The sequence below is a fragment of the Sinohyriopsis cumingii genome, chromosome 6, assembly GCF_028554795.1.
Source record: "Sinohyriopsis cumingii isolate HCF-2022 chromosome 6, ASM2855479v2, whole genome shotgun sequence".
Lineage (NCBI taxonomy): Eukaryota > Metazoa > Mollusca > Bivalvia > Unionida > Unionidae > Sinohyriopsis > Sinohyriopsis cumingii.
The window spans coordinates 128,521,027-128,537,842 of NC_142966.1; the positions used below are offsets into that span (position 1 = coordinate 128,521,027).

The following is a 16,816-nucleotide window of genomic DNA, read 5'->3' on the forward strand; positions in this document are numbered from 1 at the left end:
ATATTTGGACAGGAAAGGCTGAGTTTATTCCAATTGTGACTTTGTCTCTTTCCGCCCCATATCGTTCAATGTAAACAAAAGTAGTTAAGAATATAGGTTGCTCTATTGACTTGACGGAAAAGACCGATTATATTCCGATTGCATTAATCTCATGTGCAAAATATACACAGAAGAGTTCCTACCACTTGTAGACAACACTTATTTTATAAGAACTACCGTGATAGTGGCACTGTCCCAACTGTACCATCAATCACATGTAAATTTGTTGTACCATGATAATACTGTTTGTGAAATTAGTGCTCGTCAGGAAGCAACTGAGTTATTGAACAAAGACGATTTTTATGATTCATCTGCTGGTACATGTACATGAATCGTCGAAACTTTCATCAGATTGTGAAATTAACTGGTTTTATCTTTTTTCTTTATAATAACATATATTTATACAAATTGATGTTGTTTGAAAATTGTATTACCGTTACATGTGAGTTCTGACGGTAATCATGCCAGTTACTTGTTTATTACATGAATTTTCAGCATGGATTTGGGAGAAACGTTATATGGGGTGGGGGTGGGGTGAAGTACGCAATAGAAAACAATATATATAAATAAAACCAATATATCTGGATGCCACATTTACAAACGTTACGACGACAGTAAACAATGTGTTGCTGTCAGAACTGCAAGCTAGCAAATCCGCGTAATATCGTGCACTTTAATTGGCACTGACGTAGTGACAATGACTTTTGGAACTATTTCTATCTTCGACATTTGAAATATTTATGCTTAAAGTGCAATTTTATGTGTATGCAGTCCTTAAACTCTGCCAGTGAAATGTTTATATAAATTTTAGTAAATTTGTAAGGAAGGGGTTGTGTCTAAACTTAATATATTTTCATATTACAAAATCAGACTATAAACAGAAACTTTGAAATCATCGCTGACAATGGAAAGAAGTTGCCTGCCATGACTGTGTTTTCGTCATGCATAAAATACCTCGTAAATCACCTCTTAGAAGCCTGCAATAAACGGGTTATTGTATCAGAGGAGAAATCAGATTCTGGTTGGGCTACAGGATCAGAAAAGAACATGTATAATGCTGACTCTATTGGATCAAACGAGGACTCGGGTTCTGATCGGGTTCGTGGATTAAAAAAATCCCATTTTCGATGGGTCCTGACTGTTCCTGCTATCTGGAATGATGCTGCCAAACAATTTATGAGAGAAGCTGCGGAAAAGGTAGTTTACTCACTTATTAACTTCAGCATGACTTCGGAGTTTGAATGAAAAGGGCATATGTGGCTAGATTTATTGCTGTAACAAATTACTACTAACACGCATTCTTAGGGAAATAAATTAAGCAGGATTTATACTATTTGTCGCCATAGGTTATATTTATCCCGAGTCCTCCAAAAGAGAAAATAAATGTATAATATAAGTGTTTGTTATAGAGTCCACCATTCAATCTAGACTTCTTTGTTTCTATTATCTACTATCTTGCAGAGATTCTACATGATTTCTCAGGTTCAGAACTTTTATTGAAACGAAAAAAGAGTATGAGAGCAAGACGAAAACTGTGGTGCTAAATGCTTTTCTGCGTATCATAGAAAACATTTAAATCATTTATAAATCGTATTGCAACCTAAGCTGTCATCTTTCAAATTAAACTGATGTATACCTACACCAAGAATGTCAGTTGATTTAGCAAAGCTGAGACCTTCAAGGGCAGATTATAACAACTATCCGAATACGCACTGGAACTAAATGTAATAAAATTCTCATCAACTCTCACATGTAACAAATCACTAAATTCAGTTCTAAATGTCCAATCACCATTCTGGTCATTGGGGGGAACCGACATTGCTAATTTAAAAGCAATATACTGGGATACAACAAATGTAAATTAGCATAAATCTATTTTACTGGCTGCAACACTTAAGAGCTTAATTTATACATAAACTACAACGAATTATACAGAGATTCCAAAAACCGTTGTACTTTTTGTGGTGGAAAATTTCTTCAGCATGATACCGTCAGTCATGAGATACATTATGTAGAGATAATTAAGTAGTCAAACAATTTAGAAGTACGGTGGTAGTGCTGGTCGTGGGGTGTGGTGGGGGTAATTTTGGAAATGTTTACACAAGACCGTTATTTCGTTCCGAAGCAAGTACAGGAATACACCACTATATCCGATATGTCCTGGCTCAATAGTCTATCAATGTGGTGTATTACAATTGCCGAGTGGCCTAGTGGTCTAAAGCGCTCACCGTTACGGATTATTGCCATCTCACCTCTGTCTGCGTGGGTTCGAGTCTCAGTTTCGGCCACTGTGGGTATGTGAGAAAGCTTGTCAGTAGCTTCTCGTGGGTCGGTGGTTCTTGCTGGGGTTTTCGAGGGTACTTCCTCCACCATTAATACTGGCCGCCATGTATAACCTATCTTGTGCTGAAAAGTAACGGTAAACCCTACAACAACAACATCAGTATTCCTATGGGGAAAAAACGATAATACGATTTTCTTCATAGTTAATACGTTTCAGTTTTAAGAAATGCTGGAATAACAATTAATGTCGATGATTACTGAGAATTTCAGTTACACACACACACACACACACACACACACACACAAACACACACACACACACACACACACACACACACACACACACATATATATATATATATATATATATATATATATATATATATATATATATATATATATATATATATATATATATATATATATATATATATATATATATATAAAGAGAGAGAGAGAGAGAGAAGCTGAAGAAGATACTTGTAAAATTAAATTGTTTAGGGTAAATAAAATGCCTGACCATTTTGTAATGAAATACATAATTTCCACAGAAATGAAGAAGAGAACCCCTGAAATTTAGGGTTTAACACTTTAAGTGTATTTATTATGAAGACTCGGTATGCTATATGGATTATAAAAGTGTCCGTTCTCAGTCAGTGATTGTGCCTAGCATGGAGCAAAGTGAAAATAGGGATACAGAATAGAGAAAGTTTGGAATATTGGTGTTGAATTGAAGAATGCTCGTTCCGACAGAGACAAATAAAATTCATTGGTTGTCGCATATCTCAAAATGAATAATATGCGCGTATTGATAAGAAATTTGGAAAGACTATTAATCTTGTTAAATATCCCTAATGATATTACTTTCAATAAATTCAGAACACTGCACGAAAGTCTGGAGTTCATCTTTTCCTCTTGTGTACTTAGGCAACGTTTGGTCACAAAATCTATTTTGTTGTTTTTGGCTTTGGTTACCTTTTTAACAAAAGTCCGCAATGCCGATTCTGTCAGCAAAAAACATATTTTAAACTTTTTTGGCTAGCTCACATTATTGCTATTATTTCAAATGCAGGGCCAAATGATGTATAATTTCCATCGATGAAAAAGCAAATGATTGTCATCATTTTGGAGAATGCTGATTGCTCGATAAAAGAGTACTGTACTAGCTAGTATGGTTACTACGTGCATCTAGTCAGAATTATTATATAACCATTAGAACTAGTCCTATATTTCGATGGAATAATACGTCTTACCCAAATATATCCATGCCTCACCTTAGCTCTTATTTGTATTGTTAATTGTGTGTAAATAATAGTTATTTGATAAAATTTCCATCATAATTTCTTCAGCTCTAGGTATCAGGTCTAATTTACGATATACAATAAAATCTCAGACGAGAGTATATCCAAATATTATGATGCTCCAAATCATTTTCCGACAGTCTTATGTGGACATATGAATGATGTATAATGGATCCGAGAGTCTTATATGGACATATGTATGATATATAATATTCTCAAATGAGAGTATATCCAAATATTAAATTGCTCCAAATCATTTTCCGACGGTCTGATATGGACATATGCATGATATGTAATGGATAACACAGTCTGATATGGAGATATGACTGACGTATAATGGATCCGACAGTCTGATATGGGCATATGAATGATGTGTAATGAATACGACAGTCTGATATGGAAATATGACTGATGTATAATGGATCCGACAGTCGGATATGGGCATATGAATAAATGGATCTCCAATGAGGATATATCCAAATAATAGTATCGTTTATTAGATGTAAATAATACATAGCTCTAAATCATATATATATATATACAATCTGATAATGACATCTCTATCACATACTAGCGTTTTGGGCTCTATTCTAATCGCACTAAATGATAGAAATGAACACTGGTATGATGTCTACATATAAAAGGAATGAATGTTGCATTTCAAGGAAAAATCCCAAAGTTAGATACAAAATCTTTTCCCAGGATTAGGGTTTCAAACCACTGGAATGATGACCCAAAACCGCAGATTTATTACAGAATGCTAAATCATTATTACGCATTATACAGAGACGTAATAATAATTTCAAACACGATAGAAACTTGATTTGAATAACTGTTTTCTTATATTATGATACACAATAATCAAGAATCATTTGGTAAATGTTATTTTCTTTATAGTTTATTAAAGTCCTATACAATTTCAATGTTGAATACAAACCTGAACCCTGGATCAGGATTACAAAACATTATTCACGAAAAGAAGTCAAATGGCTCTGATAGTCCAAACACTGCTTGACTATATGGGTATGGGTACTATTACAAATTCCACTGGCTGATAAGTGTTCTCAGAATGCTGCTTTGCTAAATTCATCTTTCTCGTTAGGAGCTTGTATGTTATTTGCAATGATCTTTCTTGATTTTATTTGAACATTTTTATACTGAAAATCAATGTTCGTAATGTAATGTGCTATCTGGAAGTAGCACCCGTTTCTGGTAGACAGTGAGGTATACTGTCGCTACTGAAAGACTGAAAATTCGGTGATTTTTCAAGTGTACAATGTTGTGAGGATCCAACGTTTTCACGCCAAAGACTTCCTCCTGTTCTGATCTTAAGATACTCATTCAAGAAGTCAAGGTTGACCGCTCGACTCTAACGATAGTTTAATGTCAATTTGGTTTTGCAGTGCCCGGTTGATCTATCAGTGTCAGTGGACTCAACCTCAAAAAAAGTGCAGGAACAAGACAAGACAATTTTAAATGGGCAGTAGCTGTGATTTATGCTGCAATGATAGCATTTCCAAACTCATGAATGGGGAGGAATGGTGCAAACTCTCTGCGGCTTCTTTTTACGAGTGGGTCTGGTACCAGGCGTATAAAACGTCTCGCTGTTTAGTGTGCATACCGTCTGGGTTGAAGTAGCAAACTTCAGGCAAAACTAGGAGGAAGACGTGTTGATTAATGTCGTTCTAGAATAGTGTAATAAGTAGTCACTGCTGTCATTCAAAAGTTTGAGGCATTCTACTCAAAGGTATTAATTTATATATATATATGTATATATATATATATATATATATATATATATATATATATATATATATATATATATATATATATATATATATATATAACACTTTCAATACCATGTTATTTTTAATGTATGTGGTATATATATATATATATATATATATATATATATATATATATATATATATATATATATATATATATATATATATATATATATATATATATGTATATTAAAAAAAACATGGTATTGAAAGTGTTGGTATAAAGCAAATTGATATACCAATACTGTTGGTATAGTGAATGCCTGACAGTTCAGGTTCAGTGTACAAGAAGCTAACCGTGTTTGTAGTGCACTACTTTCTTCATAAAAACCATATTTCATTTTTTAATCATGAGTGTGTCTTATATTGATTGAATAAATGTGAGAAAAAAAATAGAAACTCAAAAAGAAAACAATCAACTTATCAATTTGCATATGTGATTATGAACAACAAGAAAAATCGTAGAACTACATTTTGTAGCGTACACACTCGGTTAATACACAATTCCCCGGAGCATATCGTACCTCCATTCAAAGGGCAAATATGTGTATTTGTATGTGATATAAATAAGATATATGTATAGTATGTACGCTGTATCAATGATATACCACTCGTTATATAATTTTTTCACTAAAAGGAAACTCGGCAAGCCTTGTTTCCTTGTAATGAAAAATGTATACATCTCGTGGTATATCAATGATACAGCGTGTATACTATATATATATAGAGAGAGAGAGAGAGAGAGAGAGAGACGTCACGCGTCCTGCGTATTCTGTTTGAAAGATAGAAAACAATACGTGACTGAATTATGTCACACGCGTTCTGTTTGGTATTACCTCCTAATTGTATTCGTTGTGCATGCATATATAGAGAGGGGTGTTTTCGCCGTTGTATTATAAGTATTATTCTGCCTTTGCATCAGATGTGACTCGGTCCGTTGTCAAGTTTCACATGGTGACTCATGAAGGACGTGAAGAGCAATGACACACAAGAGGTGAGAATTTCCTTAAATATAGCGCAGTGCATTGAGCGTACAAAGTGATTGAGGTTTATCGCAGTGATCAAAGTTACAAAGGGAAATTATAGTAAAAATAAGTATAGTAACTCTTGAAGATGATTAAAAGTCATTGATATCGCCTGTGCAGTTCACAAGTCACCATCTTGGACAGGCAAGTAAACTTTTTTCTTTCTTTTGCTTTATTTTAGTCTTATTTTATGCAAGGAGGATTATCGGCTTCTTTACATCAAAACCACTCTCAAAATCGTTTAAACAATCTTGAGAATCAAATGTGTTTCATACAAAAATGAAGCAAACGTTGGACAAAACAAGGACGTTTTATAGATGTAGACTGAGTTGTACATCTGCTGGATTTAAAGGGGAAAACGAAACTATCTTAGTGGTTTGGTATCTTTATATATTTGGTAGTATCGATATCGGGCTTATCGATACGCTTATAAATAATCTGGACCTAAATTCAAACTAGCCTTCAGTGTGCGTTTTACTGAATACGCATGTGCTGTGTTCACTATTCGTTTATAAATATGTTAAATATATATTTATTTGTTGTATGCCCATATAAAAATTTCACGCGGGGGCTGCCTGACTACATGTAAATCAAAGATACTAACATAGTATAGTACCGACCAATACCAAGATACTAATAGGAAAATAGATGTGGTTGGCAATTCCTGGTTTTAAAAAACAGCTGTCATCAATGCGTGTAATAGATATGAGGTAAAATTTTGAACATTTCACTTCAAGAACGTCCGCGTATTAGAAGCTCTTTGTGTTATTGGGGCCAAAGGACCGAACAAAATGCTGGCATTCCTGGATCTCTAATAGAAGCAGCTAAAAAGTCGGTCACTATTTATGAAATAAGGCTCAAATCTTGTACTTTATGTTTAGAGTGAATGTTGTCAATGATCTTCACACTTGCAAGCGAAACATTTTAAATGCTTGCACAAAATTACCATTTAAAGTACTTTGACTATCTGTAGATATGCTCATGTGTGGGTCACCAAGGCTAAACTATACACAAAAATACATCTATCGTCTCTTTGCAAATTCTGCAATGTACCTAAATGGTTCTTCATTATTAATTTACTTTTGTACTGTTGAAAACCGATTTTAGAACCTTGAACATTATACAATATTAATAACATAATACTTAAAAAACTTATAATAATAGTCTGTTATGGGTGGGGGGGGGGAGAGTTTAGCTAGTATGTAAACACAAACGATCTTGATTCTAAAAAATCTATCTGAAATGTTCATTTCACAAGGATAAACATATAGCCTTTTTTCAAAACCAGTTTAAACTCTCTTATTCAAAATGAGGATAAACATATATTTGCCCGTTTTACATATAATTTAACTTTTTATAGTCAGGTATTTATTTTGGGTGCATTGCTTTTATGCATGCTGACTAGACCGGTGCTACGTGTCGTTAAATGAATGACCAAACTCGACTTCTAGCAGCATGACCATCCCATAAATTGAATTTAAAAATAAAAGAAAAAAAGAAGCACGGCATTTTCATTGACCAGAATCCTTAATGAATCAGAATCTAGAGTATTAAAAAGCTAAACGATTTATGTTAAATTCATCAGTCGGCGTGCATTCATAGTTTAATTTGGGCCATGTTTGGTAAACGCTTTAATTGTATAGTACCTCACTGGCCTGAAAACTGTTCTTTGTGGCATTTGAGCAGTCTTGGTCAAATTCATAAAGGATACAATTAAGAACAATATCGGGTGTCACAGTTCTTCAATCGCTGGAGTAAACTTGTATTACATTTAACAGCATGATGTATATAAATTAAGCTTCAAGCTGTTTGACTCTAGACTGTGATTCAACACTACATCATAGACAATCACATCAAGAGTCATATTCATGAGACTGACCCATAGGTTAATCCATTTTCAAATGAATCTGGATAACAATACTACTTTAATGGTATTCAAGGAAATCTAAATCCCGTGTTATTAATATACAATGCGATATGATCAAGAGGCTGAAACAAACTGGCCATTATACATACCTACATTTCAAACAAGACAATATGCAAAGTGACATCCTTTTATTCTTTCTGACAGATATACGTTAAACGCCAAGTATTAAAATATTGATATTCTTCACAGACTCTAAAACACAAATCTGGTAATGTCTAAATTTACATGGTCTCAAGATGCGTGTAAGGGGAGACCACGATTCTTTAAAATTGCTTAAAGCCCATGTGATTTGTAGAACTGCCTTTCAGAAGCTTTAGAATTTTCAAATATTTTATTTATTTCCTGCACATTTATCCTGACATGTATCTTTGTTTCTTTGCTGTTATGTTAATCTTATAGTTATCAGGTTTCGAAGGGAACTAACCCTAATGGGTTTTTCTTTTTTCACTTTTTGTTATTGAACTATTAGTTAACAGTTTTCAATAGAAATATATAACTTTAACCAGAGTTTTAAAACTCTAAAGCAAATTAGTGTCTTTGACATTTTATCTTCACTTTCAGGAATTTATACAGTAACTTTCAAACTTGCCAAACATTTTGATTATATGTCAACATTTGTACTTTTTCACACAAGTCTGATATAATATGAAGACATTATGAGGGAAAGTAAGTTTCTACAGCCCAGGATAGATGCCTCAGCTCAGAAGGGTTACCGTTTGCAGTATTACTCTAATTTCATATCTTAATCGGTGGAATGCGCATAACAGCCTTAACATTTTGTTTCTGGTGCCTAAGAAAACAAACAAGTTGACTTCAGATCAGATCGGAGTTGACACCTCCCATTATGTTTGGAGAAAACAAATGACTAGGCTGCTTAATATTAACTTACAGATAAAAATTATTCTGTGTTGAAAATTACACTTTTTAAAATGGCATGCTGTCCGTTCTTAACAGCACAGTTTATGCTCATAACAAATAAATTATGAAGCCAATACCCAGTTCTTCAGCTAATCACGTCAGCTCTTTGTACAAGTATTCTCTTCTTAATTGATGTCCATCACCATATCAATCGGTCAAATGTCACATAAACTTATTATGTGCTCATTACCGGTACACGTGTTACTTTATAGTCTTAATATCGGTACCTGTGAAAGTTTGCCCTAACAGCATTTTTTGGTGCCTAAAATGCTTATCAATTACTTTCAAAAATGGCCTTTGTTGGCGGAATGTTTTAAAGAATACTTCTTGACCAATTAATGCCATCTCACCTGTGTAAGGCTCAGGCTCGGTCAATGTGGTTATGCGAGAAAGCATGCCAGTAGATTTCGTGAGCCGGTGTTTCTTACCGGATTTTCCCCAGTTTCTTGATCCACAGGTTATACTGGTCGCCATGAATAGCCTATCCTTCCCCGAGAAATGGCGTAAAATCCCAAAGCGATAACAAGTACTTTGAAATCAAAGCAAATCTGTCTCGTTTTATCATATTGTGGAGGAAACAATTACACAGCTTTTCAATTGAGAGAAACACATCTAAAGTTTATGTTACCGGTTAGCAAATGAAAATGATTTTCTGGTCAAAACTTCGTGCTTTTGATACTAGCGTTCTGTCAGTTCTTCACAGCAACCAGTCTTGGTCATGGTTCTCAAAATGTGTAAAGTTTAACGCTGAAACACCATGCTTTATCTAATCATTTCAGCTGTTTTTGCAAAGGTTCTGTGCCTCTTTTTAATTGATGTACATTACCATGATGTCAGCATCAGTTGTATGGACCAGGCAATCAAACGTCACGTCAATCTGTTATGTGCACATTATCAGAAAACCTACTATTGCATTATTGACATCTTAGATAGTCGTAGCTTATGCATACATTAATGCTTTGTCCTTTCCTGCCATGGGCTACTTTACTAACATCAACAAATTTGAAGCGGTTACGTTGAAATAAGAACAATTAAATAAATATGTTCACTTGTCTTATTTATCCCTCAGTCCAGATAGAGTATTTAATATTGCAAGGATTGGATGACGTCTTAAGTGATGAAGTTGGGGTTCAGTTCCTTGTTTGTCAGGATGTAGGCTAAAGTGGCAAACACTAAGTTATGTAGAAAGGGCTCAGTTCCTTAGTTGTAGGGATGTAAAACCACAGGGGCAAACTCTAAGTTATGAAGCAAGGGTTCGGTTCTTTGATTGCAGGGATTTAAACCAATGGGGCAAACAATAAGCTTATAAATACTCCTTTCAGTGTCATGTACTTAGGGTTATAGGATGAGGGTCAGTAGTAAGGAAACTATAACTATGGACTGTGTCTTTCAGGGCGGTAATTGACTATTAAATCATCGCTGAATGTATTTTTGAAATAATCTAGTCAAGAACAGTAGGTACATGTATATGAAGGTTGAATATTTCTATGTGTTTGCCTACTGCTTTCATGATAAATGTATTCGGTACTTTTGGGGGATTTAATTTTTGTCTATGTCTATCCCATCTCCTTTCAAGAAAGATTCAAATCGTCCAGTAAAACAATGTCTTATATTCGCAACAAACTGAGCAAAATAAACGCGTCGTAGTATAAAACGGTCCTGGCAATGCCAGAAAATTTCCAAAGGGTAACCCTGTGGTAACATTAAAAGCTTTTGAACGAATATTAGTATATCAACCTTGCCTTCCATGTGCCGGTATGCTACAGGCAAACTAATTGTGATATATATATTGTAACGTGTTCCACCCCGGGGTTAATTTCCCAGCGCAAGCTCCCTTATATTTATAGAATTTCTTCCTGTTTCGATGGTTCGGCAATCCTGAAACTGAGACTTTGAATTGGTTGCAACAGTATAATGTACTGGTAGTACATAGTACGTCGTCTGATAACAGACGAAATCTCTGTAGAAATAATGGCTTCTTACACTAGCTACTTATCTGTGAGGAAATTATTTATCTAAGTAAATAAACAACATAAAATCTGAATGAGAAAAATAGAGGATTTATTTTAGTCTTAAAATGTCAATAAACACTTCAATATAATAGAATTCACATATTCTCTTCCTAGTCAATAAATAAATTAGTATAAAAGAACGTACATATACTTATAACCAGTAGTCTCAACAGTTAGTATTAAATAATAATATTGATCAAATATAATTTACTGTAATACTTTTATAATGTTTATAGGGGTAACATTAAAATCCCAATACAAACGGATTCAAATAAATAGAATTAACACGCGAAACGGGTGACCATTTCTTTTACGATAAAAATATAAAGTCATACAAATGTACTGAAATAGCGTTATGGAGGCCCTATATACCTACGTAAGAGTATTCAACACTTTATCTTTGGCTTTGATTTTCCTTAGTACATAAATTTACTATTAAATTTTTATATTGCTTAAATGAATGTATATTTTCTAATGGTTTTATTTCTACTTAGAGAATGATAACATTCCCTATCACTTTTGGAAGCCGATAATATAGTGTAGTTGTATACGAACCCGATGCCGGTTAAGTGTAACACTCCGCCAAAATAGTACATATTGTTAACAAATATTTAAGACTCAATAAATACTAAATATCGTTAAATTATTGAGATACAAAACAAACATTAAATGCTAATTATATTATTACAATCTTAATCGCAAACCTATGGTCAAACACTAAAATCCTTGTGTCACACGTATAAACAGTAAACATTGGCCTCCAAACAAGTTGGTGGTGCGGGAAAATTAGAACATGCACCATCCTAATGCGTTATCCTCGCAGGTGAAGGTAAGTACATTATTTTCTTGTGGAGCATAACTTATTCTACGTAAAAACTAGTTATATCAACTGTTTATTGCTGTTCAATAATGACTGCATATACCGCGTAGTGGAAATCTGAGGTGCCTCCAATACGTAAATTGCCTCCATAACAAAGATGGCGGACATTGTGAAATACATTGAACGTTGTACATAATATGAATGATACAGAACATTTGTTTTGTAATACATCGAACTTAACATAGCCTCAGAATATCCAATTGTATATGAAACTAGTATATGTGTGATTTACAGCATTGGAACAATGTAAACCAATGATATGACACATTGGAGGTGCCTCCAGTACATAAAGTGCCTCCAAAACAAAGCTGGCGGACATCGTGAAATACATTGAACGTTGTACGTAATATCAATCATACAGAACATTTGTTTTGTAATACATCGAACTTAACATAGTCTCAGAATATCCATCTGCATATGAAACTAGTATATTTGTATTCATGTAAAATTCGTAACAATATATATATATATATATATATATATATATATATATATATATATATATATATATATATATAGAGAGAGAGAGAGAGAGAGAGAGAGAGAGAGAGAGAGAGAGAGAGAGATGCAACCAGTACTAGCATAGCTTGAGATGAAACTGAAAAAGAAATAAATGAATTGATCATTTTAATGCTGCCTGAAGTTCGAAAACCAAGAAATAACTCATATGCTTTAACTTTCATTTACCTAATATCAAGGCTGTTATAAAAGCACGATTTTAACAAAACATAGTAAATATGTTAGAAGACGTAGGATAATATTTTTACAAATCGCAACTAATAACTACAAAATCATTTATCAGTAATAATGTTGACTATTTGTAACTTATGTGCTTGTTGTCTCGCTTAGGTAACGTAGTAAGAAAATAGTAACAAAAGCAGAATGGAATTTCCTATATGGATACAAATTAACACAAAAAAGTAGCAGCTAAATCCTCCATCCTTAACCTTTATGATCTAATTGACGTAATTAAGTGTAATGTTCATAAATGTATATATCTTCATGCAATATATAAAGTTATGAATACAATTATATGGGTAACAGCTTCATTTACCTTTCAGAACAATTATGATATAATTAAAAACATCCTCAAATACTACCACTCACTACAGTGTATTTTTTTATGAGTTCACATAAACCTCTTTAAACTGTGTATCAGTCTATTTCATGTCAGTTTCAAGAAAATATCGTTGACTACATAATTTGTTTCTCAGTATAAGAGCTAAAGAGCGGTAAATGTTATTATTTCTACACTACTTGCAACGTTATCGGGGCCCCGAGTGGCCGAGTGGTCTAAAGCGCTCTTCGTTACGGATCACTGCCATCTCACCTCTGTCTGCGGCAGTTCGAGTCTAAGATTCAGCTAATGTGGGTATGTGAGAAAGCTTGCCAGTAGCTTCTCGAGGGTCGGTGGTTCTTTCCGGGGTTTTCCCGGGTTCTTCCTCCACCATTAATACTGGCCGCCATGTATAGCCTATCGTGTGCTGAAAAATGGCGTTAAGCCCCACGACAACAACAACAACAACTTGCAACGTTATCAACATGCACTTAAAGATAACGGTACTTAAACGCATTATGTATCTTGTCTTAACTTCCCTATTCCAAGGACACAGGGAAGTTAAACTTGTTCAAAAATAAATAAAATGCTTCAGATAAAATTTGCAGATCTTAAATACTTTCCGTAACTTCTACAACACATAAGTAAAGTTTCACAGTCCATGCACTAAATCCTAATTAAAATCAATAAGGTCAACATGCATACTAAATAATTCAACAATTAGATCTACTTGCGATTAAATTCCTATTAAGGAACTCAGAAAATGAAGGGGCGGGGGGGGGGGGTAAAAATACGATAGCAGAACTAGATTGGTTGTTGTTATTATATGGTTTAACGCCATTTTTCAGCACACGATAGGCTATACATGGCGGCCAGTATTAATGGTGGAGGAAGAACCTGGGAAAACCCCTGAAAGAACCACCGACCCACGAGAAGCTACAGGCAAGCTTTCTCACATATCCACATTGGCCGAGCCCGAGACTCGAACCCACGCAGACAGAGGTGAGATGGCAGTGATCCGTGACGGAGAGCGCTTTAGACCACTCGGCCACTCGGGGCCCCGAACTAGATTGGTAAATTGATATGAGCAACAATGTTCATAGATTTAACATTATGGGTATATGTGGTCTCTGACTAGAATGTAATGACTTAACTGCCTTTCTTGTACATTTTGCATTGTATTTTGGCCATATAGCTTTCAAATGAATTCCAATGACCACATAAGACACTGTACATTAGAATTAATTTTAACTGATAGGAGTACCTATATAACGGTATTAAAGGAACTTAATTTTTCTAGAAACTGACAGTAGGAATATTTGTGTAAGCTACTTAAGGCTGGACATTTTTTCCCACAACAACCCAGACCCTCCAACATATAGTCCATGCTTGATTCTCATCATACACAAAATGTGTAATCCAGTGCTTAGAGTAACATAAAACGTAATGGAATTATTGCAATGTGTTTTTTTTTTGCCTGCACATAACGCCCTCCCCTCGATTCTTTGGAGATTTTACTTGGATATATACAGTACGATGAACAAAACTGTCAAGATAGCACGATCCGAATTAACATAAATCAATGCTAAAGTGTCCGAATCGAAATATTTTAGAACTGAAGGACTCTATGCCTCGTTCCCTGTTAGTCACCACTATCCACATCTTTTACGTTCAGAACCAATTGCTAAATTTCGATATTTTTAGACTACTTTTTATTTTATTCCGTCACCTAAGGGTAAGATGATTTAATCTTAGAGGCAGGGGACTAGGATATTTCTTTTGTTGCCGTGACATTGTTTATCTCGACCTCAAGATAAAAAAAATATTTTCAGCTGATATAATGGATATAATAGCTTTTTCTGTGAACATCTGAGCAAGAATATGACTTTTTCGAAACTTTCTGGAGGCCGGAATTTTGTAAAAAGAAAATCCCAGCCCCCCCCCCTTCGTACGTACAGAAAACTAATTGGTCAATCAGTTCTCCACTCTTCGTTTCCAGAAGAAACGTACTTATCCATCCAATTTATCTCCTTGAAATTTGATTCACACATTGGATTAGAGGATTAGGCCTGCCAAGGCTAGCTTGACAACTTCATTATCTGGAGACTGAATGTATTTTCTCTGTGTGTTTATCAATTCAACGTTTCGTCCATCCATTCATATATTTGGTTCCGGAATTAGACTAAATAATTATTGAAAACGTCACTGCGAAATGTTATACATATATCCAACTTGTGGTCTACATGTTCAATTTGATATTAGGAATTATTCAGTTTAAACGTTTTCTCCGCCTGTCTATCCTTCCATCTGTCGTCCCAAGGACCTACAAGCAAGTTATATAGCAGTGATTATGGCAAGCTCTGTATATATTGTTACAATGTCTTCTGTACAGATGTACTCCAATGTTATTTACCAAGAACGTATTGATACATATATGTACATATATTAAATTACATTAAAGAAAAAAATCCTCTCAAATATTAGATCTGAAACAAATGTACGTTATTCCACAGACTGATCATAAAACAGGAATGAATCATTGTTGTTATGTGTATTGTATTTAATTAAATCTGATCTAATATATATTTGTTTCAATTTCATTGTTTGTTTGTCAGTTTTAATTTTTTTTCATTAAATGCCATTGTAATGTAAATTTATTTACTAGAGATGATACATTTTTCAGAAAATAGTTTGACCTTGGCTGTTCGTTTCGTAAACACCAGGTGTTGATCTAGATCCTGACCTTGATTCATAATTAGTAGCAGCCACGTAAATAAATTCCATTTTTATTTTAAAATGATTGGTTGTTGTCGAGTTCATGATGGGACTACGTGTTTAAGATGTAAACAATTTTTATAAAATTTCATTTCTTAGAGTAAAATGATTGGTTTTCGTCAGGGCCACACTGGATGTACGCGATCTTTAACAAGTACATAATCTCGATGAGGTTCTGGAACATGATCATGTGACCCCCTTTTTGCGTTTTAGAATATGATATAACCTTTGTTTTGGAGAGATAATATCAGTGTTAGTTGGGCTCTTACACTGGAAGTTGTATGTTGTGATGTTTGGAATTATTTCAAATTACATGGATTCAAAAGGATGAATTCTTTTTTTTCCTAGAAAATACGTGTGCTTATGTGAAACTGTTGAACAAGGACAGCTTTTATAAAATGTATTCAGATTTCCTAAACCGGAGTGATATTTCTTGTTTCTCTAAAAGAACTGTAGACTTCAACACTACAGATTACAGCATACGTCCTCGCCTTCAATCTTGGATTCCTCGTCGGGACTCGAACTTGAAATCATTAGAACATTTGGTTATTAGAACTACTAAAATTTTATTTGTGGATTATTCTTGGATTGTTTTTTGGATTTGATTCTTAAAACCAAGTTCATATATTTTTTACATTTTTACAGAATTTTTCCAGGGAAATAAATGATTATACGTTTTCAAAGCTTGTTGTTGTCACTCTTTATCGTGTTACTGTTTATTCCAGCCTAAACACGTGACATAAAATTGTTTACCAAAAATCCTTTATATTCGTATTTCTCTTCACCAAGACACAATAGATTTTTCTAGGACA

The 16,816-nt window shown here is 34.1% G+C and overlaps 1 protein-coding gene across 1 annotated transcript in view; it reads left to right on the forward strand.

The window, feature by feature from the left end:
* Positions 1-16,816, forward strand: part of LOC149797937 (heat shock 70 kDa protein 12A-like) — a 35,148-nt gene that overhangs the window by 4,157 nt on the left and 14,175 nt on the right. Inside the window, exon 2 of the mRNA XM_089960818.1 lies at positions 910-1,236. Coding sequence (XP_089816944.1) covers positions 910-1,236 — 327 coding nt within the window. The remainder of the gene's footprint in view (positions 1-909; positions 1,237-16,816) is intronic.